This window comes from Myodes glareolus, chromosome 11 (assembly GCF_982192425.1).
Source record: "Myodes glareolus chromosome 11, mMyoGla1.1, whole genome shotgun sequence".
NCBI lineage: Eukaryota > Metazoa > Chordata > Mammalia > Rodentia > Cricetidae > Myodes > Myodes glareolus.
Window position 1 is genome coordinate 41,260,650 of NC_142036.1, and position 26,624 is coordinate 41,287,273.

The window sequence follows — 26,624 nt, forward strand, 5'->3', positions numbered from 1 at the left end:
AAGTTCTTATTGCTGCATTAGCCAACTGTTCCTCGCTACAAATTTCATACAGTGCTGATTTCCCTTACAATTGCTTCAAAGCTAACTGAGGGGTTTAGAATTCTAAGGAAGCAAGCCGGGTGGTGGTGGCACAGGCCTTTAATTCCAACACTCAGGAGGCAGAGGCAGACAGATCTCTGTGAGTTCGAGACCAGCCTTGTCTACAAGAGCTAGTCCAGGACAGGCACCAAAACTACACAGAGAAACCCTGTCTCGAAAAAAACCAAACAATAATAATGATAATGATGATGATGATGATGATGATAATAATAATAATAATAACAATAATGAATTCTAAGGAGGCAAAGGCCCAGGAAGATTAGGTGACTGCCTGTACTTACAGTCTGTGACAAAGCAAGCCTAGCATCTAAGGTTTCCTGGAGTCCAGGCTGTGGCCCTTGGCACACTGCCAACTAAAGGCCTCTCTCAGACAACAGCTCATAATTACCAATGTCAGTGTTTGAAATTTATATGCTTTATCAGCTTTATTATTACCCGTCTGATTAGTAATTTGGTAAGCTGCCCAGGCATTCAGCAAAACCAGGGTGGAGAGGAGACAAAAAAAGGGAGGCCAAAGCCAAGTAGGGGGTCCTGTGTGCCTATGATAGGGAGCCTAGAAGTGAGCGGAGTGACGCACGACATAAGGCCTTGCGGGGGGCATGAGGGCGTGGTGGCCCCACAGCCTGCCTGGCATAACTCTAGTAGGCAATGTCAGGAAAAGAAAGTCGGCCACTAATGCCAGACTTGAGACAAATCCCTGGCCACCAGAGCTCTCTGCCCAGTGTGAAGGGGATGAGACCCAATCTCCTCATTAACCATGGGATCCTGATCCTGGCCCTTTCTCTGCATGCTAGGCGCTAAAGGGAACTGCCTTAGATGGCGCACCTCTCACCATTCAGTGTTCCGTGGCATGCTCGGATGGACCATAAGCGGATCACTGCAGACTTTGGTTCCCAGGGTCCTTCAGCCACCCCCACTCTGGAGTGTCCTTTGCTTGTCCCTACTTACCTTTCTTTGATGAGAATATGCTTTTCTTCTGGCCTCTGGGTACTGCAAAGAATCTCAAGACGTGTTGTGAATGGGGGGGGGGCATGAGAAATATCTTTATCCATTCAGAGCACTCATGGGAGGGCGATCCTCATTCTAAATAAAAAAGAAACCGAAAAAGGGGCACAGAGAAAGAGCTGCATAGAGGCGAACACATAGAAGCCAGAACCCTATGGTCAGATTTCAGGTCTCCCCCTGGGAGAGCTGCCGAGATGGCTCACCCACTGGGCCTATTGGCTGCCAGTGTGTCACATATGTCCTTACATGACCCCTCATAGGTGGATTCTGTCTGCAGGCTTTGACGGGTTTGGTAACTTCCTCCGGGTCACACAGTGAGTGGGACAAGCTGTCACCAAAACTTGGACCCATGGTCTTTGAACACTGTGTACTTCCCAACACAGAACCGACATCACCAAATCCAGAAATTTAAGCTGTGTTGAGCTCAGCATTCTCGTCCACATTTGGGAATCAGAGGGTGCCCAGTAAATTGTTAAGAAAATTAAATGAGATTGCCTTAGTTAAATAAATAAATAAATAACCTGGCATGGTGTCTGGATTTTAGTAGGCATTCAATAAATAATTTTTGTCTGTTTCTCCTTTTAGGACTGATCAATAATTAGAACTCAGAGCTTGGGAGTATAGGAGCTCCAAAATGCTCTAAGAAGCCCAAAGGCCGCCTGCATCGCTTCTGGGGCGCGGAAGGAGGCAAGGGAGAAGGGCTAGGGTAGTGGGTTTGGCCCCAGGAAGCAGAAAAGCCGGTTCCAGCTGCGCGCCCCTCGCGCCACCGCCGCCTCCTCCGGGCTCCCCGACTTCCCGCCCCGCCCCGCCCCGCCCCTCCCGGGAGCTGGGTCCGGAGTGCCTGGTGGGCTGATTCTGGAGCGTGGAAGGGAGCACGGAGGAGAGAGGGAGGCGGTGGCTGTGGGAGGCGGGGAGGCGGGGACCCTCCTCGCCGCTCCCTGAAGTCGGCGCGGAGCCGCCTCGGGCTGGGGCTGAGCGCAGAGCGGCGGCGGGGCCGGGATGCGGGGCTCCCGGGATCGTGCCCGGCGCTCGGGGCGGTGGCGAGCGGGTGGGAGCTGTCCACGGTGCTGAAACTGCGGCGGCGACAGCGACAGGGACGCGGCCGGGAGCAGGGAGCTCTCCTGGAAGCTCCATCGCGGCTGCGAGGCGGGGGACACCGTCGCTCGCCAGCCCATGCCCGGTCCCCGAGCCCCGCGAGAAGGCGGGACGGTCCGCAGCGCGACAGGTAAGGAGCCGTCTGGGGGCGCAGCTGGAGCGCAGAACTAGGCACCCAGTGACCTGGAAAGAGCTGGGGGAGCCCTCGCAGTGATGAAGCTCCGACCCCCTTATAGGTCCTTGAGCTCCTTTAGAGCTCTGGCCGGGTCTCTTCCCACTCCTCACCTCGGCAGGGTGACGCGAGGAGGGACTTGAGGGACCTGGACTGTGGTAGGCACCTAGGCACCTTGACCCTCTACCACCCACCAGGCCTTGACCCCGACCTGTGACAGCTCTGAGACACCTTGCCTACTGGTTGCAGGAACACTGATGCGAGTCTCCTGGACTCCCTTGTACCCTGGTCTCCACCAAGATTCCATGACATTGGTAACATCTGAGTGGGCTTCACTCAGCTTCTCTCTCCTATCCAAACCTGGCACCGGGGGGAATGGAGAAACTGTGATCTCCTTGCTTTTAGATTTCTTTGCCCTGGAAATAGCCCTTGGGACAAGGAAGTGTGTGTATGCGGTGTGTGTGGGGGGGGGGGGAGTGTCTATCTTCTCAGGACTGTTTAAGCCATTTCTCTGAGGAAAGAATTGGTGCCAGAAGGTACCTCGGCTTTATCCTGTGGCCCTCTTCCTCATGAAAGGGGGCCAATTTTGCTTGCTTCAGGAGGACAAAGTAGGGAACCTGCTGGGTCTGGCTTTCTATTATATGCCTGAATGCTGATGCCCCTGGACAGAGACTCCATTTGGAGTTCTCTCTCCTTCTGGCAAGAGTGTGTTGAATGAGCTCATTCAGGCCTGCAAAGTGCTTCCAGTTCTTGAACGCAGAGTTCTGTGAGTGGCAGAATGGACCGATGAGGGAGAAAAACTGCATCGAGGAAGACTAGCTCACTCCTGTGGCTGACCACTGGCTTCACAGCGGCTCATTGCCACCCTCCAACCTAGCTCAGTTTCCACCCCTTGAGGGTAGAAAAAGCCCTGCTTGGCAGCTTCCAGTCGCTGGCTGTCAGTTATCCAAGCTTCTAAACCTCAGTTTCCTCATTCCGACAGTGAGGACAAGAACTCCGAGCATCTGCCCACCTCAGGGAACTGTCTTGAGAGTCTGTGAAGTAACGAAATTCGTCAGAGGCGAATTTCCACAGGGATCTGCTCTGTGTTCACATCCCCTCGTCGGGCCTGCTGAGGATGATCTGGCCGTTGCGATCTTCACCCCCTCTGCATTCTGGCCAGGCCTCCTTCTGCCTGCAGCCTCCAGAGGGTCCCAGAAAGAGAGAGGGCAAACTTAAAAATCTTCAGGAAATAAAGGGACTTCCTGCTCCCTTCCCCCATCCACACCTATAGATAATATAGGGCGAGAGTCTGACTCATAGTTTTTGTTTTTCTATTTCCCCAGGAGTCGCAGATCTAGGGAAAAAAGCTCCTTGAAGGCCAGGATTGTGTTGTTTTCATGTCTTCGCGTCCCTCCACACTCCTTCCCCCACAGCACCTGGACGGTAGTAAGGACTCAATAATTGGGTGTAAAAACCCAGGAATGATCTGTGAAAATGTATCAGAGCCAAAGTGTTTGACTGGAAGTCGGGGGCCTGGTGTTTGGTTCCAACTCTGCCTCTGACTGTCTTGGGCAGGTACCTTCCCTCCAGTTTTCTCATCCATCATAGGAGAGGCTGGAAACAGATGAGATTCGAGACTCCAAGGGTCTGGTGTTCTATGGAGTTCCTCGAGGCTGTCCCAAACCACCACCCTCTTAGTTCTTCTTGGATACAGGGCACCACTTTCAATATCCTGCTGGGACAAGTTAAATTGCCTTTCTGTGTTGAAGTGGGTTTTATGAATGGAGTGAAGAAAGCTAGAAGAAGCAGAAAAGGCCACTTACACATTTGACATTCCTGTTTCCCTCATTTCTCAAGGAAAGCCACGGTATATGGAGCTTAACGAGGTGGTAAGACCTTAGCCTCCAAGCTTAAAGGCCAGAAACTGCCCCATCCAGGATTAGGGGACCAGGGTCTTCATCCTCTCTCCCCAGAGACCCTTTCTGGCTGGGATCTCCCTCCTAGGAAACAGTTGGGAAAGATCCTTCCTTGTGGAAAGGATTCTATTTTATAAAAGAAAGAAAGAAAAAAAGAGCTGCTCTTAGAGGCATTCCCCTCAACTGCGGCAGGCACAGTCATGCTCAGAAAAACCTTAGCTAATTGGCACTCGGGTAGAGCTGAGTAAGCCATCCCAGTGACCTCCCTGACTTCCCCTGAGTGCCCAGCCAGGATGGGGGACCAGCCCCCCTTCCCCACATCAGCGCTTCCTGGCTCTCAGCTGCTGGTGCGGCACTGGCAAAAATCAGCTCTCTGGAGTTAATGGTCAGTCACTAACCCCCAAAACAAAGTGACAGTGGCGGGAGCAACACTCTAGAAAAGGGAGCTTATTTTTTACAGGGTTGGTTTGTGGGGGAACAGGCCTTGCTCCTAGGCAGAAGGAAATACTGTGTCCCTTCACCTGAAGGTGTGTGGGTATCCACACCTACCCCAGAGCCACCAGGGCTCCCGGTTGCTCTAGTCACCAAAGCGGATAATACCTTGTTTCTTCCAGCCAAAGGAAGCTATCCCTCAGCTAATTCTTGTGCTAACCCACCCTCCGGCCCTTCTGCAGATCCCCAGAGGGAATACCAGAGTCAGCAATAGTGTATTTCTTGTGTAATCTTAGTTTTTTAGGGTAGGGGTGAAGAGAGTTGGGGAGGAGGAAGAATAAATTAAACATGGTTGTTAAAAAAAAAAATAGGGCATACAGGGCTGGAGAGATGGGTCAGTGGTTAAAAGCATTGCCTGATCTTACAGAGGACCCAGCTCAATTCCCAGCATCCACACAACAAATCATACCTGTCTTTAACTCCAGCTCCAGGGTACCCGACACACACACAAAAACACAGGTAACACGTATACACAGCAAATAAAAAAATTTAAAACATTTTTTAATAACAGAAAAAGGGTATGCAGGGTGAAATTAGGTGGCACACATATGTAATCCTAGCACTTTGAGGACTGAGGCAGGAGGATCAGAAACTTGAGGCCAATCTGGGTCACAAAGTGAATTCCAGGCCAGTCTTGGGGGCTACATTACAAGGTTCTGTCTCAAAGGCAGGGGGAAGAAAGTGTGTGTGCGTGTGTGTGTGTGTGTGTGTGTGTGTGTGTGTGTGTGTGTAAGAGAAACTGAAATACTGACACACATACGTGCAAGTCTCATCTCTATGACATTCAATAATGGCAGAGTCAAAGAACATCCGCAGACATGCACATTATTAATTACCTTCTGATCCAAAGGCCAATTCAGCGGTGGGTCTCAGGTGAGATAGGAACAGAAGGAGCAGGCTTCGTTCAGGGAAGCAGTAACATTCTAATTCATAAAACGTGCATCTTTCTAGTCTTTGCCCTCTCTCGAATGTTCAGTTGGCATTCTACATGGGAGCCCTCCCCATGCAAGACTGGACCAAGCCCCCATTCTGCATTTGTCTCATCCCCTCTCTCTTTTCTCTTTCTCCTCTACTGCCTCCCTCTCTCCAGGTTCCCACTCCCACCCACCCCCAGCAAACCCAGCAGGAAGTGAGACTGTTAGGTGTGTCATCTCCCATCGTTAGACATGCCACTTGTCTCTAAGTGGCTCAGAAGTGGAGAGACGGGTTGTTTCATTGAGAATGAGATTTGATTTCCTCCTGAAAAGGGACTCGTTTTAGTAACAGAGCCTTCCCAGCAATGCTTTCCCATGTTAGCCACAGGTGAGTTAGGCTCTGAGGGAAGAACAGTCTTGCCCATAGGAGCCCCGGGTGCTAGATTGATTCTCCCTGGAAGACAACAGCGAAGACACTTCTCACAGAAGAAGAAAACGCGCACACACACACACACACACACACACACACACACACACACCAGCTGTTTCATTTGCTCCTCTTCTGTCCTCTCCTTTCCTGTCCCTTCCTCAGTTTCCTTTTCTCTCCAAAAGTCCTTGGATGGATCTTAAACCTCTCTAGCCTAGGCCATTACCCAGGGCTTCCATTGCATCCATCAGATAACAGGCAGAATTCTGTCTTTGTATCCCAAGATACTTTCAAAACAGGCTCGCCCAACTTCTCCCATCCACTTTCTCCAGCTTAGGACATAGGTCTTCACAGTCCATACTGACTTCTGTTTTAATCTCAGAAAACACTCTCTTCTTCTGCATCTTTATTTTTTATTGGGTGTTTAACGACGAGATCGTGGTGTTACTGCTGCATCAAGTGTGATATCTCTTCAGCTATTTTGTTCCTCCAGGTCTTCCTGCGTTGTTCTCAAAGTCGTGTTATGTGGGCATCAGACCCGACACTCTCCGCTCTCCTCCACATCTCAACTTGCTTACATATGTGCCCTGCTTTTGCCTTTTTGTTCTGTCTTGGGGGAATTCCACTAACATTTTCTTTTCTTTTATCATTCTAAGATCACACATCTTGCTATCTGAATAAACCTTTGTATGTGCATGGCATGGTATACGTGTGCTTGCAAGTGTGTTAGGGTGTGCACAAAAGCATGTGGAGGCTAGAAGGTCAGAAGTTGATGAGGTGACGGCAGGTATCATGCTCAGCTTAGCTGTACGTTGTTTCTGAGGCAAGTTGTCTCACGGAACCTGGTGCCAAGTGGCTAGGCTAGGCTGCTTGTCTGGGAGCTCTCGGGACATGTCTGTCTCTACTTCAGCACTAGAGCTACAGACGTCTCACTAGGCCGTGTTCTTGATGTGGGTAGCAGGGACCTGAACTCTGCCCTCATGCAAGTACAGCAAGCACTTTTCTGAGCTCTCTCTCCAGCCCTAACGCTGAAGAAGAACTAGAAATGGTATTTGCCCAGGCTGCCCTTTTGAGCCAGGAGCATTCCCATAGCTTTCCATAGTCTCGGTTGGTCACAAGGCTCTTTCCCTGGCCAGAAACCTGGAGTTGTCCTGGGCCCTCCGTCTGTCTCTTCTAGTTAACCACGAACTCCTGCCTCCTTAGCCTCACTCACAGCTACCCCTCCTCAGATTTGACTTCCTCTCCATCCATTCTGCCACACCACATCCTTGCCTCGCCGCCCTCTCCCTCCCTCCTCATTAACATGCTATGGGGTTCCTCTATCATTCCCTGTCTGGAGCTTGGGAGGCCCTCTCTTCGAGATCTTTATCCAATGGATAGTGGGTTACTATGAATTTTCAGCACACTGTCTTTTCCCTCTTACCTGATTACGTTTGGTTCCCATTCTCCAGCTCACCCTACCAACCCTTCGCAGCTTCTAATACCCACACTATTCTACATTCAGAGCAGTCATTTTTAAGCTCCCATATATGAGATAGAGCATACAATATTTGGCTTTCTGATTTTTCTTGTCTGAATTATTTTATTTAACACAATTATAGGCATGAGTCTCCACACACAGCTATACCATACATTCTTGTCATATATTCATCTTTGGTTGATATCTTATTGATTTTGACTAAAATCAAAGACACAATGGTCAACCCCTCCACCTTTTCTCTAGACAGGTCCCACTATGTAGCTCTGGCTGGCGTGGGACTTGTTGTCTAGATGAGGCTGGCCTTGAACTCACAGCAGTCCACTAATCTCTGCCTCTCTAGTCCTGGACTTAACGGTACACATTATATCCAGTCCAGTGGTCTCAGTCTTCTCCCCTCCAAAGTTTGGTTTGGTTTATGGGTCTGTATGTGCAGATTTCTCCAGAGGCCTGAAGAGGGTGTCCGTCCCCTGGAGCTGGAGTTACAGGAAGCCATGAGACTTTTGTGAGTTGTCTGTTGTGGGTCCTCTGGAAGAGCAGCAAGTGTTGTTTAGCTACCCAGCCCTCTCTCCAGCCTCACCAATCGTCTCTCAACAGGGCTCCTCTTCTTCACTCTGACCCAGCTCTCACTCCTCCCTTCCCACTCTCTGCTGCCATCCGGAGTGCTCTAAAACACAGGCAAGGCCGCGGTAAACCCTGATAAGACAGCTTTTGGCTCAGCACTGCGAGCCTGTAGGTGTAGGAGGCCTTCTCATCACACCTGCTCTTTTCCAGCAACCGAACCTGCTGGCTTCCTCTCCCCACCACCATTCACAACACTGCTTTCTCCCCTCTGCGAGGAGAGTGAACAGTTCTCACTGTCTCACCTAAGTGACCCCCATCTAACCTTGGAGACCCATCGCCCACCTCCTACAAGAGACTTTCCTAGTTCCCATCACCTCGGGGTAGAGGTTCCTTGCCCTCGGTGCACAGCTGCACAGCATCCTCTGTTCTATATAAACCTTGTGTTTGTTCGTCTGCACTGTACACTCCTCCTCGTAGCAGGTGCTACTTCCTGTCTATTTTTTGCATCCTGAGAAATGGCCTGAAGTAACTGCCCAAGACACGTTTGTTGTGGAGGGCTGGGTGCGTCTCCAACAGGTGCACCCTCTATCCCAGATTCTAGAAAGTACTTTCTTTTAAGTTTTGCCTACATCTATGCTTGTGCACACGTGTGTGCCTGGAACCCAAAAAGGCCAGAAGAGGGTGTTCAGTCCTCTAGAACTGGAGTTACAGATGGTTGTGAGTTACCATGTAGGTGCTGGGATCTGAACCTGGGCCCTCCAGAAGAGCATCTAGTTCTCTCTCTCTCTCTCTCTCTCTCTCTCTCTGTGTGTGTGTGTGTGTGTGTGTGTGTGTGTGTGTGTGTGTGTGTGTATTTTTTGAGGATTCTTCTGTGTAGCCTTGGCTATCCTGAAACTAGCTCTGTAGACCAGGCTAGCCTTGAACTCTGACATTTGCCTGCCTCTGCCTCCTGAGTGCTGGTACCATGCAGAGATGCATCCAGTTCTTTTAATCACTGAGACATTTCTATGGCCCTAGAAAGTCTTTTCTTGCCAGGGAGCTTCCATATAGTACAGTACAACATGCTCACTTGTTCATGAATTCTGTCATTCATTCATAAGGTTATCTATTGAGTACCTACTATATACCAAGCAAGGGGATATGTGGATGAGCAAGACATACATAGTCCCCACCCCTCTGGAGCTCACAATCTGGTGAGGGAGAAAGACACTAATCAAGGAATCACACTTATATAAATAGAGACTGTGATAAGCACTCCGAGAGGAAGAGCATGAAGCAGCGGAGTGCAGATAACCAGGGAACCGAAATCTAAACTGAGGATGTGGGGACAGCCTCCCCAAGGAAGTGGCCTTTAAGTTGTGAGCTAAAGCATGAGAGCGGCGCTTCCCAGGAACATGGCTGGAAAGTGGAGGAGTGATGAGAACGGGAACTGGAAGGCATAAAGGTCCCAAGAAGGACGTCCTTGATATCTGTTGCTGCCAAAACCACCCCCAAAACACAGTGGCTCAGACAACTGTCACCTCATCATCCGCATGACTTTGCGGGGTCAGGCACTTGGGCAGCACTGGCTGTGTGTGCCCATCCCCTCCATGTGGTACTGACGGGGCTCACCTGGCAGCAGATGGGCAAACCCAGAGAGCCCGAGATGCTCCGTTCGCACACCTGGCGTCTTACTGATGACTGAGAGGACGGCCTTGGGTTCTGGGACCTGGAGCCCCTGCTCACATCACACATGGCCTCTCTGGCACGGTGACCACAAGCAGTCCAACTGCAAGAGGACAGCTCAAGGTACCAGTGAGCAAAACGAAGGTGAAGGACGTGCAGCCTTCTTTAGCCTAGTCTTGAAAGTCACACACCCACTACGGCCGTGCCCTGTGCTTGAAGCAGCCTCAGCCCTCAGACCAGAGAGGAGGGGCATGGAAGAAAACTCGCTGTGGCAGGTATCAGAGTACTTGCTGCTCAATTGGGCAACCGATTCGTTCTTCTGTTGTTCCTCCTCTCTTTGTGATGCTGGGGATTAAACTCGGGTCCCGCGCCTCAGGTCCTGTGTCCACTAGACCAGTCCTCTGTCACCGAGCTACAGGGTCTCGTGTATCCCAGATGAGCCAAGGATCTTCTTGAACTTCTGATCCCCCTGTCTCCACCACCTCTGCAGAGCTTGGGTTACAGTATTAGCCCAGCCGGTTCCTGCAGCTCTGGAGTGTCAAACCCAGAGCTTCACGCATCCCAGGCAGGCGCCCTGTGAACTAAACCACATCAGCAATCCCTTGATTTGATTGACTCTGAAGTTTTTACAGTATTAAGTTTATTGCGGGTGGGAGGCAGGGATGCCCATGCCATAAGTCATGTATGGAGGTCCGCTGACAACTTTGAGGAGTTGTTTCTCTCCTACTGTGTAGGTCCCGGGGATTGGACGGAGTTTGTCAGACTTGGCAGTAAGTGCCTTTACCCACTGAGCCATCTTGACATCCTACAATTTCATTTTCAAGTGGAGGAGACTACAGTATGTTTGAGAGCTGTGCGAGGCAGGCAGGAGAGTACGTTCTCGTATTCCCAGTGCTCAGAAGGGAGCAGCCCAAGGCTAGGAGGGGAAGGCCAGCTTCAGCTACACAGTGAGTGTAAGGTCAACTCGGACCATGTGAGATGCTCCAGAAGCCAACAATGAGAACAAAAGGCTGTCGTGAAGCGTGGGGCGCGGATGGAGGCAAGCGTGATGGTCATGATCAATTGTGGCAGGCACCGAGGTGAAACACGCAGAAAGCTATGTTCGATTTTCCGCTACTCAGTCCACCTTGCCCGTGTTCCCACACCTGGCTTTCTCCCCTCTCTGGCAGATGTAGTGAGCTGCAGCTAATGAGGACAAGCTCACTTAGCGACTCTCCTGCTTACAGGCCAGAATTCATCAATGCAGCCTAAACCTTGTACGACAGCTGCCATAGTCACAGCCCTTGACAGTTGGCCACACGGTTTAGATGTTACTGTTTGGAAGACGGTGCGGTTGGTGCCTACGAAAGATTTTACCTTTTCCCTGGAGTGTACTCGCTCCAGTTTAATCTTCTGCCTGACTAGAAAGTCCTGGCTTTTATTTCTCGGTTAAAGTGTCTCCCGGTCGGGCAGTGGAAGATCTCTGTGGGTTCAAGGCCAGCCAGGTCTACAAAGAAAATTCCAGGAGAGTCAGAGCATTTCTCCTGTTGCAGAGAGATGGTGGTTGATAGCTCAGGACCCTGGCAGTGGATCTGTCCTTATTGGAATCCAGGCCTTTGAAGGGCCTGGGCTGCCAAGACACCCCAAATCTCTTCATCTTTTCTCTTCTTTTTTCTTTTTTGGTTTTTGAAATAGGGCTTCTCTGTTTAGTCCTTGCTGTCTTGGAACTTGCTCTGTAGACCAGGCTGGCCTCAAGCTCAGAGACCCAGCTGCCTTTGACTCCCAAGTGCTGGAATTAAAGGAATGTGCCATCTTTAGCATTCTCCTTATCTTTTCTTAAAGCTCCCATTTCTCTTCTTCACTGGTTTTAACCCATTAAAAACCAGTTCCCCCTCGAATCTCTTGCCTCAATCTTTTGAGTGTAGGAACTACAGGTGTGTGCCACCACATCTGCCTCCGATATAAGTTTTAAGAGAAAGTTCGAAGAGCTGGCCCTGGTGGAACTTGGGAGATAAAGGCAGGAGGACAGAAAGCTCCGTGCCAGATTTGGCAACATATCCAGGCCTGTCTCAAGAACAAGCAGGGGGCTGGGAGGTGGATCAGTGGGGAAAACTCGCTGCACAGGTGAGGACCTGAGTTCAAATCCCCAGAACTCAGAAGTGTTATGTACAGCTGGATGCTGTGGCCCATATCTATAACCGCAGTATTCCTACAGGGCCGTTGGAGGTAGATGCAGGAGAGTCCTGGGGACTCCAGGGTCAGCTAGTGTGATACACGCAGCAGCAAACAAGAAAATGACCATTTGCAGACAAGGTGAGAACGAGGGCTGCCACCCAAGCTCAGCATGTCATCACACACACACACACACACACACACACGGACACACATACACATACCAAAAAAAAAAAAAAAAAGATTTTAAAACAGGGCTGGAGAGATGGCTCAGTGGTTAAGAGCATTGCCTGCTCTTCCAAAGGTCCTCAGTTCAATTCCTGGCAACCACATGGTGGCTCACAACCATCTGTAATGAGGTCTGGTGCCCTCTTCTGGCCTGCAGGCATACACATAGACACACAGAATATTGTATACATAATAAATAAATAAATATTTTTTAAAAAGATTTTAAAACAACAAAATTAAACACACAAAACATCTGCTCAGATTGAGATGAGTCAACTACAGCTGTCACCATCTTACATTGCTCCAGTAAAAGTTGGCTCCAGAAAACATTATATTGAGTGAGGTAACCCAGACCCAGAAAGACAATTATCACATGTACTCACTCATAAGTGGTTTTTAAATATAAAGCAAAGAAAACCAGCCTACAAATTACAATCCCAGAGAACCTAGACAACAATGAGGACCCTAACTAGACTTACATAGATCTAATCTACATGGGAAGTAGGAAAAGACAAGATCTCCTGAGTAAATTGGGAGCATGGGGACCATGGGAGAGGGTTGAAGGGGAGGGGAGAGAGAGGGAGGGGAACAGAGAAAAAAAAAGCTAAATAAAATAAAATAAAAAGTTGGCTTCAACCTGACGATATTGCACAATTTCTAATCTCACTGACCTTTAGGCTCCCCCTCCTAGGAAGTCACCGTGCACACTAAACAAGTCTCCTGCAGGCCACAGCCCTGCAGCAGGTTCTAGAGAGCCCGATCACATGGCACGCATGCTCACACACACGCGCACACACACGCATCTCTTCTTAGTGCTTAAATGAGTGGACTCTGGACAGACAAACTTAGCAGGTTCTGCCAGTCTCCAACTGTGTGATCTTAGAAAAACCTATTAACCTCTCTGGGTCCCAGTTTTCCCACCCATGAAGATAGTTAAATGAGCTAATGCATTTTAAGCACTTGGCAAGGGTTTAGAACTCATGCTAGGATCTCAAGCATACACCACCACACTTATGTTGTCTTTTTATAATATATTTGTCCTTTTTAACTTAAAAATTATGTTATATTTTTCATATAAATTTTTATATTATATCATATCACATTATGTTATTTTCATATAACCACCCCTAAGTAAAGATAGGAGAGAGTCCTGTCACCCCAAAAGCCCTTGGGCCCCTGGTGGATGTCCTCCCCCTACCACCCTGCCCTTAGCGACCATTGATCTACTTTTTACAGTATTGGTCTTTCCTAGAATTTTGGGGATGCAGGGAGGAGTAAGGTCTTATGTTGCCCAGTCTGGCTTTAAGCTCAATTTGTTGCTGAAGATGCCGTTAAATTCCTGATTCTCCTACTTCCATCTCCCAAGTGTGGGATTGCCAGCATCTCTCACCTCACCCAGCTAGACCTTCATCTAAATGGACTAAACAAATGACTGTCTAGCATTGTGAGCAGTTTTGTTCTATGACAGTCAATGCAGTTTCTGATATAGGGTATAGCCGGATATAAGCCTAACCTTTTTTTTTTTTTTTTTAATTTTTTGAGAGACGATCTCTATCCCAGGCTGGCTTCAAACTTCCTCTGTAGCCAAGGATGACCTTGAACTTCTGAACTTCCTGTCCCTGGGTCCCAATTGCTAGTGTTACAGGTGTGTGCCACTATGCCCAGAATTCTGAGGAGGGAGGAACGGAAAGTTCGGGGGTAACCTGGACAGCCCACTCTCAAACAAGAGTGCTAGGTGGTGATGGCGCACACCTTTGATCTCAGCACAGGGGAAGCAGGGCAGATGGACCTCTGAGTTTGAGGCTAGCCTGGTCTACAGAATGAGTTCCAGGACAGCCAAGGCTACAGAGAGAAATCTTGCCACAAAGTTAAAAAAAAGGAATTAAATAAGAATACAGAGCTGGGGGCGCAGCTCAGTGGTAGAGCCCTTGCCCCCCTATACTTAAGGTTCACGCTCCAGTTACATGGGGTGGGGGTGGGGGAGTTAGGACTAAGATTAGCTTAGCTGGCGATTTGCCTAGCATGCTCAAGGCCCCGAGTTTGACACCCAGCACCCCATAAACTGGCTGCACCCTATTCTAGAACCATAACTAATAGAGGTAGAATCCTCTGTCTCACACTGTGAGGCTGAGAACCTCTGCCCAAGGACAACTGTGGCTCAGACAAACAGCAATACCTTGTGCAGGTCACCAACATCCAGGGAGGGGACGCGATTCCAAGCTTGTCCTCAGCTCTCCCGAGGGCTGCTCTGTCTCTGGTTTGCCCTTACTTCTGGAGTGTTTTCCTACTGAGGCGTTCACTGAGGCCCCTTCCTTGTCACGCCCTGAGACGGCTGTGAACGGCTGGCAATGAACCAGCCCCTCACGTGCATCAGGAAAGGCCTCTGAAGTAAAGCCTGGGTTCCCTTCTCTGAGTGTCCCTTTCCCCTGGGATCCTGGCACCCTCGGTGGTTCTTTGGGGCCTCTGTGCCCCTCCACCCCGGCTTTCCTAGCTATTGCTGGCAGTTTAATGTGACATTCACAGACTGTCACAGCTGGAGGAGGAAGCCCTCCGCCGACACCACCCCCTATTGTTATGCTCCCATCAGAATTATAGAGTCAAATGAGCACTCAGAGCAGTTTGGTTCCTGGCACGTGGTTAAAAAGCTCAGTAAGTATGAGTTATTGTTCTTCTCCCAGTAGAATTCCAGGGAGCGAGGGAGCTGAGATGCTACAGTCAGCCCCTCCTAGCTCCTCCATACATTTCCTGGGTGAGGACGGGCTACTGTTGCTCTGTGTGATCACAGGAGGCTGCTACTGGACTCTGGGGGATCCCTGGAGAGTATCCCGTGCTTGGTCTGTGCTTGCAAAGCCTCAACCTTCGGGGCTCGGCTAGTCCTCAGTCAGGAGACAATGCCAAGGGCTTGGCATTCTCGGAGACGCCTTCTCCCTAAAACTCCTCTTTCAGAGGATCCAGACTCACAACTCCACCCGTGTAATTTACAGGGACTTCAGAATCCCAAACCTTCTAGTGCCTGTCCTCTGGAGCAGAGCGTACACGTCAGCACACGTGTGCACATATGCATACACACTTACAGACTCATATGCAGATATGCAGGTACACTAACAATCACCCCAGAGTCTAGGAGGCACACACAGCCCATGTAAGACCAGGTAGCTGAGATGACCGAGAGAAGTGCCTTGATCCCCCACCCTGAGGACAAGAACACCAGGATGCAGACCTAAGCATCAGGCCCAAAGTCCCCGCCAGGCCAATGGCACAGAAGACTTGATGACCTGCTATCCTTTCTCCCAGTCAGGACTCAGAGTAGGGTTCCTGGGATGAAGCCATAAACTCTGCTAGTGGTTGGAGAGGTGGGTGGCGGAATGGACACAAGCTGTGTAAAGAGCCATGCAAAGATCCATGACTCTGGGCTGCAACCACCCACCAGGGACTTTTCAAAAGTTGAAATATAGGTAGGAATATGGGCAGGGAAAGGCTTTAATGTCGCACTCAGTCACCAAATCCAGCAGGAGCTCATAACCTTCAATGGATTTTCAGTAATCTGACTCAGAAGAAATACAAGCCCGTAATTTTTTTTCTTCCTGATTGAAAAATAGTATATGCTCGTTGTAAGTAAGTAAATAAACAAATGTGGGGAACAGGAAAAAAAGAAAACAAGAGCTCCTGGGCTTCCACCCCGGGGGCTAATCACGGCTGACATTTCGGTGGGGTGGAGATGGCTACGCGCACCGATTGCTTTTCTTCCTTCTCATTGGAATGGCAATGAGCGTTTTCTCAAGTCATTATTCTTTGGGAGCCTGTTCGAAGGCCTCGTACCGCTGGATTGGGTGCCATCATTTACCGAACTCGTTTCCGATTCTTGGACATTCAAATGACTTCTCGTTTGCCCACCGTGTAAAAATCACAAATCTTTGTGTGGGAAGGGTTGTAAAGCTTGCTTGGGGCTGGGGGGCTGGAAGGAAAGCCCTCAGAGCACCAGGAAGGAGGGAGCTCAGAAAAGGCCAGCTGTGGCCCAGACTGCAGAGGCTCAGCTGGTGTCAGCCTGACGGGAACGGAACGGGGAATAAGCTGAGGTCAGTTGCCCCTGCCTGCTTCTCTCCATCCCCTTTGTGCGAAAGGGAGGGCATGAAAGGGAAGGACAGAGACTTGCCAAGGCCTCCTGGTAAGGTGGAGGTTAAGGCAGGGGTGAGTTTGATACAAGTAGTTGCCCTAGATGCTCTGGGGCTGCCCACTCCTCCTCAAGGCCCCTGCCCTTCAGCTGCATGGATAGTGGCAGTCCGACTTTTGGCTGTGACACCCTGGAGGCCCTAGACCCACAGGCTATCCATTAAGACCATCTAGAGGGGAAACTGAGGGTCCTCTGGGAGCTCCGTCCTCGGTTCCCAGAGAGATAGGTAAGGATAAGGCACAGCTGAACCTGGGAAGTCCACACCAAGGGCTCTGCTGCCTGCCTGACTGTCCAAAACAGATCTTACCTTTCCCTCGCCTCTCTCAACCTGCCCAGTGGGCAATGGCAGGGAATGATGCCGGTTACCTCACTGAACTCTGAGAATATTCACCTGTCCCCTACTTTGACAGGGTGTTCAAAGAGGGGCTCCCTCCCCAGGCTCCAGGGGGCTATAGAATCACAAAATATTAGCACCACAATTGCCCTCTGCAGCCACTTCCTGCAACCCCTCCTGGGTGAACTCAGGAAAACGGAAAGGCCAGAAGAGGTCCGTAGACCAGGAATGAACTCCCGGAGAGGAAGGACGAGGCCCTGTGTTGCGATCTGAATCTGTCTCCCAGCCCAAGCCCCATGTCCCATCACTCCACTAGGAAGATTCTGTCACAGCTGAGTGACAGCCACACGGAAGTCATAGCAGAGTGACGTGTAAGCAGGGCCCCCAGGCACGTGGCAGCCCTGCAGCCCAGTTCGCATGTGCTCTCTGTGTGACAGGAGATGGCCCGCTGAACCACATGCCCCTGTCTGTTGTACTTTGTGGTTCTTTATTAGACATTCCTCTAGCTTCAGGTCCAACGCAGCCACACTCAGGGGCTCAGCACCGTGGCAGCCTCTCCTCATTCCTTTGTCCTCACGTGGGCATCAGCCCATGTCCTCCCCAGTGATGAGTCAGTCAGGGCAGCCGAGCATCCTTTGGACATGCCCGCAGTGCCCTGCTCCCATCCTGATGCCCTTCTCTTCCATGTACTTCCTCTCTGTCCTCTATGCAGGCATTGTTCCTGGAGCCGTTCCATCTCAGGTGACTCCGGAACTAGCTTTGTAGAATCCACCTAGGTCCCTTGGGGGCAGAAGTAGAAATGGCCCTTACCCAGGCATTGACTGAGAATGCTTGACAGGGCCTGGGCCTGGGGTCCCGCAAACTCAGCCCTAGGAGCAGAAATCTCTCCCTACACTTACTTCCCACCTGTCTTTAGCAGAGTGGCGGCTGGGAGGTCAGAAATGGCCCTAGTGGGTGAGGACAAATTCTGCAACCCAGAAATAAGGATTGCAGCTTCCTTGGCTAGAGAGACGGCATAGTGGTTAAGAGCACTTGCTGTTCTTCCAGAGAACCCATCATCCACACGGTGACTCAGAGTCATCATAACTCCAGTTCTGGGGCATCTGACACAATCTTTTGGTTCCTGTGGGCACCAGGCATGCATATGTTGTACATGCATATATGTATCATACACATACATAAGTCAAAAAAGATTTTTAAAAAGGACAGCAGCCTCCACTCACGTATCATCAATGGGACCCTGTCACCTCAGCCACTTCTTTGGACTCTCATGGGGTGGGCAAGGATTATCATCTGCTTTTGTTTTTGGTTTTTGATGACAGTTTCTCTGTGTAGCCCTCTATCAACCAGGCTGGCCTTGAACTCACAAAGAGCCACCTGTCTCTGCCTCCCAAAAACTAGGATCAAGGTGTGAGCCACCAGCAGCAGCATCTGATCTTTATTGGATAGTGAAATTTGGGGTTATGACGTTCACCGGAGTTATCAAAGTCAAGGTGGGGCCCAAATCTGCAGACTAAAATCCAGGACAAGTCACACCAAGTCACAGAAGTCTCTGAGGCCGCTGCCCCCACCATATCTGTTCCTCTCTGCTAGAGTGTGTGGATCTGTTGGAGACACTCTCTGTGGTTTTTCTTCTTCCTTCAGCCAGCCTGCCAGGCAGTGGGTAGACAGCTGGCTGAAGGCAGGAAGGCAGCCCTCCAGTGCATCCCTAATCCGTGCCTGGAGGGTGAGTGTACCTCCAGCTGGGGTGCACAGATGCAGGCCTCAGCACCCTTAGGTGCTTTAGGTCTTTCAGGAACTTTCCACAGTTTCCCTTGAGGGCAGATTAACCTAAAGCACACTTCCTAAAATGACATTGGAGAGGGAGGGTGTAAAAGTACCCTCCCCTAGCAAAAGCTGTAGTCGTAAACATAGCCCCTGTGCCAAGCTGAGCACAGTCCTGCTTGACTTAAGAATAAACCCCTAGTCCCATCTGCCATCAAGACCTGGTAACATCAGCTGTCCCCTTCCCTCCAGCTCTACCACAGAGTTCCCAGTATTTCGGTAGTTCAGGCAGACCATGCACTTTGTAGTCCTCCTGCCTCAGCCTGCCAAATAGCTGGAATCACAGGTCTATATCATCAGTGAGTTCCCAGTATCCTCAGTTTACCTGAAGACACAGTAAACTCCACCCACCAGCAAGCCAGGAATGTTTGTGCATGCCCCGCAAGTGGGGGTTTGAGGCAGGGAGCTTTTTTTCCTGGTTCTGCCACAGTGTGTTTTTTTTTAATTGATATTATTGAGCTCTACATTTTTCTCTGCTCCCCTCCCTGCCTCTCCCCTCCCCCTCAACCCTCCCGCAAGGTCCCCATGCTCCCAATTTGCTCAGGAGATCTTGTCTTTTTCTACTTTCTACTTCCTATGTACATTAGATCTATGTAAGTCTCTCTTAGTGTCCACATTGTTGTCTAAATTCTCTGGGGTGGTTTGTAGACTGGCTTTCTTTGCTTTATGTTTAAAAACCACCTATGAGTGAGTACATGTGATAATTGTCTTTCTGTGTCTGAGTTACCTCACTCAAAATAATGTTTTCTAGATCCATCCATTTTCCTGCAAAATTCAAGCTGTCGTTATTTTTTTCTGCTGTGTAGTACTCCATCGTGTAAATGTACCACATTTTTCTTATCGACTCTTCGGTTGAGGGGCATTTAGGTTGTTTCCAGGTTCTGGCTATAACAAACAAAGGGAGGCAGGGATATTTTAAGGACAGTTTCAGCTACATAGTAAGTTTCTAGTTATTTGGTTGTTTGGGGGTGGACTTTAGTGTTGCTTGGCTTTCTTTTGAGACAAGGTTTCACAGTGTAGCCTAGACTGGCCTCAAACCTGCTTGCTGAGTTTATAGGCATAAACCACTCTGCCTGGATTACATAGTGAGTTTGAAATTAGCCTGGGAAACATAACAAGACCTAGTCTTAAAAATAAACAAATGGTGGCCGGGCAGTGGTAGCGCACGCCTTTAATCCCAGCACTCAGGAGGTATGGGCAGGCGGATCTTTGTGAGTTTGAGCCAGCCTGGTCTCAGGACTTGCATGTTTGTGCACCCATGTACATACATATAAATAAAAGACAGTAAATATTCATCTTAAAGTAAATATTTAAAGCTGGGCATGGTGGCTCAGGTCTTTGATTCAGCACTCAGGGTGAGGGGTGGGCAGAGAGAGGCAGATCCCTGAATTCAAGGCCAGCCTGGTCTACTGAGCCAGTTCCAGAACAGTCAGGGCTACACAAAAAAACTCTGTCTCAAAATAAATAAGTATTGAATTTTTTCATATAAAAAAGAAAGCCAGGTAGTGGTGGTATATGCCTTTAATCCCAGCACTTGGGCGGCAGAGGCAGGCAGATCTCTGTGAGTTCAAGGCCAGCCTGGTCTACAGAGCAAGTTCTAGGACAGACTCCAGACTTCAAAGCTACTGAGCCCTGGCTAAAAAAAAAGGCATTATACTGCTTTTGTAAATGGAACAGACTAGACCCTGTCCAGTCCACTCTGCATGTGAGCACCATTCATGCTGATGTCTGTGGTCCCTTAGACCTCAGCAGGACTACACATTTGGCCCTGGCTCCTCTGACTGCACCTGGAGTCATACCAGCCCTTGCCCAGGCTTTCATCCCCGCCGTCCTTTGTCCAGCCACAGTACCTTTGCAGAGAGTCCTCCCTTGGTGTGAAATAAACTCTGCGGTGCTGCCGCAAGATGCCCAGTTGGTTTAGGAGGAATAAAGGCTTGTTTTGACTCTTCGGAGGCTTCAGCCTAAGGTCTACAGGCCCTGATGCTTTGCACAGGCGGCAAGGCTGCCAGCTTCGCAAACAGCCTGCAGTGGAGAGAGCTGTTCCCCTTATAGAGGTCAGGAGCCTGAGTGGACCCAAGAGACCAGCATCCCAGCAATCTGCTTCAAGCCACACCCCGGGACCTAAAGCCTCCCACCAGCCTCTGTCTCTTAAAGGTTTCCACCATCTTCCCATATACCAGAGGACTGCTAAGCCTATAACACAGCCTTCCTAATGCTGCGACTTTTAATACCGTTCCTCGTGTTACTTCGTAACTATACGTAAAGTTACTTTGTTCTTACTTCGTAACTATAACTTTGCTACTGCTATGAATCATTCTGTAACTATCTGATCCACAAGATATCAATACGTGACCAGGGGGGTCACAACCTACAGGTTGAAAACCACGCTTTTAACATGCCTTTGCAGGGTGTTTGGATTCAGGCTATGGGTTACCATTTCCCCCCACCTTGTAAACTGGCTTCTTCACGTCTCAAAACAAAACCTTTCCTGCCTCCCTGTCAGGTCTGTGCACTGCAGTCAAGTCTACGTGCTGCCGTGCCCTGTGCTTCTCCAGGAGAGACACGCTGCTCTCTAGCTGTCTTCTGCATCTGGATTAAACTCCTGAAGACGAGCAGACACATGTCCCCTGACTTTTCCCTCTCTCTCGGCACAGTGCCTGGCATATAGCGAGTACTGATTAATCATAGGCCAAGTTAGAAAATGAGTGGATCAACTTCCTGAAAAGAACGCCATTACCACCCCCACTTCACAGACCGAGAAACTGAGGCTCCGAGCAATAGCTAGCTCCAGGTCCCACAGGTGACAGATGACAAAGCAGGGCGAGGGCCAACTTAGAACACAAAATTCACATGTTTAACCACTCCAGGCCGTGTATCCAGTGGCCTGGCCTCCATAACTACCTGTCTTGCTTACCCTGACAGGCTCCGTGAGGACTGAGCGGTGGACCGAGACTCCCCGCCCTGGCAACGGCAGACAGAACCATGGAGAGACTGAGTGAACTACAGAACCCACTGCTGCCAAGAAACCCCGCCCACCTCCGCAGTCCCTACCCCTACACGGAGGCCCCGTCCAGCTGGTCCTGCCAAGAAAAGCTTTATTCCTACCTCCTAGGAGGTGCTGGTCCTGCTCGCACCCACCAGCTCCTAGACCCAGGGTCCCTGCAGCTGGCTGTGGAGGCTTGGTATCGGCCTCGCTGCCTCCTGGGGAAGGACAAGGTCAAAGAGCCCAAAGCAGGCAGCTGTGAGACCAGCTTCACCGAGGCCAGGGAGCCCCCACTGGGGCCCACAGAACAGGGCTCAGAACCTGGTCAAACGGAGGAGGATGTCACCATCCACACTGTGTCCTATGGGGTCCAAGAGGAGCTGCAGGGCCAGGAGGATAGCCAGGAGGAAGAGGTAAGTAGAGTTTTTAAACTGTAAATTGTAGCTGGTTGGTGCTGGTGGTGCACGCCTTTAATCCCAGCACTCGGGAAGCAGAGGTCAGCCTGGTCTATAGTGAGAGTTTCAAAGACAGACTCCAAGGCTACACAAAGAAACCCTGTCTCAAAAGACAAAATAAAATAAAATAAAATAAAATGTAGATTCTAAGCTGGGCATGATGGCACATGCCTTTCATTCCAGTGCTCAGGAGGCAGAGGCAGGAAGATTAGGGATCTGGTGTCAACACGGTCTATCTCGAGTTCAAAGACATCCTGCACACACAGTAAGACCAGGCTCAAAAAAGAAAGCACATTTGTATCATAGCACTTGGGAGGTACAGACAGAAGGTTCTGGAGTTCAAGGTCAGCTCTGGCTGATGAGTTCAAGGCTAGCATGGACGACGTGGTACTCTATAGCAGAAGGAGGAGGAGGAAGAGGAGAAGGAGGAGGAGAGGGGAAAGCACAAGCTTGGGTTAACTATTTATCGACCCAAGTGATAAATAGCAACCATTGCAAACAGCAGCGATTAATCGCTTGAAAATATCTTATTTTGGTGGCTGATCAAGCTTCCTCTCTGCCTTTCTCCCACAAAGTACTATAGCCTGATTTTCCAATATCGCTCTGTGCAATTTAATATGTTTTACAAGATGATTTATAAAGTGACAGGGTCTTTCGCTGTGAGCCCTTCCATCATTTGTTAACTTGATCGCTTGGTCTTTGGGCACTGAGAAGGCCTCTCACCTTCCTGTCTTCCCTGGGCTCTGTCTCGTGATAAACATCTCTGGATTCAGAGACTTGTATTCTTCCGTGGTGAGAAATAATCCCTAAAGTACTCTTCCCCAGGTCACTGCACAGGCTGTCGAAGCTGGGCGGTGGTGGTACATGCCTTTAATCTCAAAAAGCAAAGCAAAGCAAAGCAAAACAAACAAACAAACAGCAGCCTTCACTCTCAACAGCAGAGAAGTTTGCTCTGTGCGTGCCCACTGGATACTGCCTGTTCGGTTGTTGCATTTTTTTTTTAAAACTACATCATTTATTTATTTACCTATTTATTTATCTATGTATTTGCTGTATGTATGGTCACAGCATAGATGTGGGAGTCAGTTATCTCCTTCCACCACGGGGTCCCGGGGACTAGTGGCAGGCCAAAGAACCCTGCCTTTCAACTCTTATCGATCTGATGGGGTTTGCAAGACCCTGGCTTTTGCTACCAAACCCCCCGCTCTCTTGCAGAGTGATGCAACCTCAACAGAGAGCGAAAGCGAAGACACCTTTGTCACCCTGCCTCCCAGGGACCACTTGGGGCTCACCCTCTTCTCTATGCTCTGCTGTTTCTGGCCTCTGGGCATTGCTGCCTTCTACTTCTCCCAGGGGGTAAGTGTAGAGGGGTCTGGGTGGTGCCTCTCTGGCCACCTCTCTCAGCTGGAGGACTTGACACTCACCCGCAGGATGGGAAGGGCCTGGTGGACTGGGCTGTTTGGTTGGACGTGGGGGATGTTGCCTTATATCAGCCTTTTTTCTCCCTAGACCAGCAAGGCCATCTCCAAAGGGGACTTCCGCCTGGCCAGCACCACCTCCCGCCGGGCGCTCTTCCTGGCCACACTTTCCATCGCTGTGGGAGCCGGTCTCTATGTGGCTGTGGTGGTGGCTCTGGCTGCTTACATGTCCCAGAATGGCCATGGCTAGTGGTTAGTAGGACCCTCATCCTGGCTCTCCTGGCCTACCAGAGGAAGGTGTAAGGCTTGGAACTGTGTGCCGTCCCAGAGTAGGCCAGTTGTGGATGGGAAGCAGGAGAGGCAGGGTTGTCCAACAGGCCCCGCCCAGCCTACTCTGCCCACTCCCCACAGGGCCTCTGTACCACAGGCAGCTCAGTTCTCCACTTGCCATCTTTCCCACAGAGAAAGAGCAGGAGGCTCGAGGGAGCAAAAGGAATGTGCAAGGAGCGAAGGGTATGGTCAGTCTTTGTAACCCATAGGGCTCTCCCCTGTGTACATCTTAAGCAGCTACCCAGGCCCCCACCATGATGCCCAGGATCCTCCAACCAGGAAAGAAATACATGGACACCCAGCCATTCCCTGCTCCTTCTGTCTCTGGGCACCACATATCTCCCTTGTTAGTGCGGAAGACAGCCTGTAGTGTCTCCCGGGGTGGAGATGGCATGGGAGAACTCTGTCCTCAGGGCAGGTTGCTGGGGCTTTTCCGTGCCAGACAAAATCAAGTGTGGTGCCAGAGAGGATGGAGGCCTGGAATCCTGCAGGACCACATAGCCCCCTCACTCACTGTACCCCAGTTCTTCTCTCTGCCATCCCTTCTAGGCTCTGCTGAAAGGGCCCTGAGCTGGTGCCCCCCATATAGGGAGACTGGGAAAGGATATTGCTACTCCCTAGATTCTGAGTGCAAGGTCCCAGACTCAGGCTTACGGGGAGACAGAGGAGGGACACACATGGATGTGGGCTGTGCAGCAGTCAGCGGTGCTCAGGAGGAGGCGTCCCCTGAGCAACGTCTACAAGGACCACCAGGATCCACCTAAGATTTGTTTCTATGTAACTCTCCATGCTGGTGGACAAGGGCGTGTTAGAGCCTCCCATGGAGGTTCCCAGGCTGTTCCGATTCGGCCTGGACTATCCAGTCTGGAATAATTTTTTTGCAGCCATTTCTAAACTATCCATCAAAGGCAGGAAGGCCAAGCCTTTCTCTCCCACCCATGATATTTCCCCATCTTTGAATGATGGCAACGGCCCCTGAGCACCTTCGCTGATAACTGCCACTCAGGACTGCTTTCAAGCCCCTCCACCCCAAGGCACTAAGGAATGACAGTTTCAGCGATATCAAGAACAAAGGACCCAGTCCAATGGGAAGGCAGGCCCGCTGGGATTCAGCCTGCAGGACTATTGTGCACGATTTGGGGAACCTGGCAGTTTCTGTGCTCTGGTCCCACGCCCTACCCATACCCCTCACTTCAGGTGTTGCCCACGCTCCACTCCCTGCACTGGCAGTTGAAACGTCCCCCGTACTGTCTCTATTTATCCTGACAATAAACTTTTCCATAACACCTGGTGCCATCTGGGCCTCTGGCTGTCCTGTGCCTGTACCCCATGCTTCTCCAGTGCTGACCTGCACCATCCCATGTCTGTTGTTCTGAATCTCCACGTGGGCCTCGAGAAAAGAGGCCCGAGGTCAAAGATACCCTAACACTGCTCGGCCAGGAGTACCGGGGCTGTAGGTTGATGGATTGCATTTGATTGATGCAAGGCATGGTAAGATAAGATAAGATGCAGGTCTGCAGAAAAAGCTCTTCTAGGTGTAAGAGCCTTGGAGGTGAGGAAGGGAGAGATGGGAACCCGAGTGACTGCATGCTACGCAGCTGCCTGGAGCTACAGAGGTAGAAACAGGGTACAGCATGCCAATGGTCCTGTTCCCCTGCTATCCATTTTTGGCTCCCCACATCTCCGGTCCCCAGAGCTACTGCTGAGAAATGTGGAAAGGAAGTTATCCATGCCTCAGGTTCTAGCCTCGGCACCAAATTCCCAATAGCCTCTCAGTCCTGGGCCCCTAGCAGAGGAGCTGGCCTGGTATCAAAGTCACCGTGTCTAGAAGGCCCTGAGGAAGTATTTATGCGTGCCCCACATCCTATGGATATCCACATATAAGACACAGCTCTGTGTGTCTGTACACACAGCCTCGTGTACTGCATGAACGAGAGACCTTAGAAGAGAAATTAGCATGGAGGGTGTGTTTGCGGAAGGCAGGTGGTCTGGGAATAGCGAGAGGCCAGGCTGCAGTGTAGTCCAGAAGGACAGTCTAGACCAACCCAGGGTAGAACCAGGGGGCTCTCCAGGGTTGACACAAGAGAGTGCCAAGAGCCAGGCCTTGCTGCCCTCTCCTCTGTCAGTCACTGGTTGGAGGCCATCCAGAAATGTGACCTTGAATGAGCCGGCTTTCTTCAGCTGAGGCCAGCCCCTATGTGGGCCATCTGAAGGTCCCTGGGGTGTCACATCATCATACCCACCACACTAAGCAGATGTGCCAGCACCCGCCCAAATCCCTCTGCCCTCTCTGTGTCTATCACTTGATGACAGATGACCAGAGACAAGTCAAGCTGAGTACTGGAGGTGATGCTGCTTCACTCAGAGCCTGGTGGGAATGGTGGATACGTAGCTTTGATGTCTTGTCCCTTGGATGGGAGATGAGGCATATTGTCCGCCAGTTCCCAGCGGTCCCCAGTAGGACTTCTTCTGCTTTTCATTGCAGCAATTCATTGGTAGCTTGGCTCTCCGTGGCTACCTTCCTCCCTCTCCTTTCCGTTGCTCTACTGTATCGCCTGAAATGGCTCTCATTGGATGTTTCTCAATGTTAGCTTTGAGGGAACCCAAACCCAGACACACACACCACATTCACATACATATGTATGTGCACCATATGTGCACATATTTGCATAGACACGCACCTCCACATAGGTCCCGTCGTGCAACATGTCTGCATGTCTCACGTGAACCCTCAAGAGGCAGGGATGGAGGCCTGAAAACTCTCATCCATATCCGCCCACCCTGAGGCATCGTTCCTTCTCCAGGCTGGCACAAGGCCCCAAGCCTAACTAGGCTGTCTGCTCCACAGCCCAGACAACACTCACTTCCTTCCCAGTCTTCCAGTCTGCTGTTCTAGGCCTTGAGAAGAAGGAAAAGGAACCA

At 50.4% G+C, this 26,624-nt stretch overlaps 1 protein-coding gene across 1 annotated transcript; it reads left to right on the forward strand.

Moving 5' to 3' along the window:
- The first annotated feature begins 1,949 nt into the window (after positions 1-1,949).
- Positions 1,950-24,988, forward strand: Syndig1l (synapse differentiation inducing 1 like). The gene is made up of 4 exons (XM_048449178.3): positions 1,950-2,329; positions 21,439-21,912; positions 23,170-23,310; positions 23,464-24,988. Exons 2-4 carry the CDS (start codon positions 21,499-21,501, stop codon positions 23,620-23,622), a joined length of 714 nt encoding a protein of 237 aa, XP_048305135.3. The 5' UTR covers positions 1,950-2,329; positions 21,439-21,498; the 3' UTR covers positions 23,623-24,988.
- Positions 24,989-26,624: the final 1,636 nt, after the last annotated feature.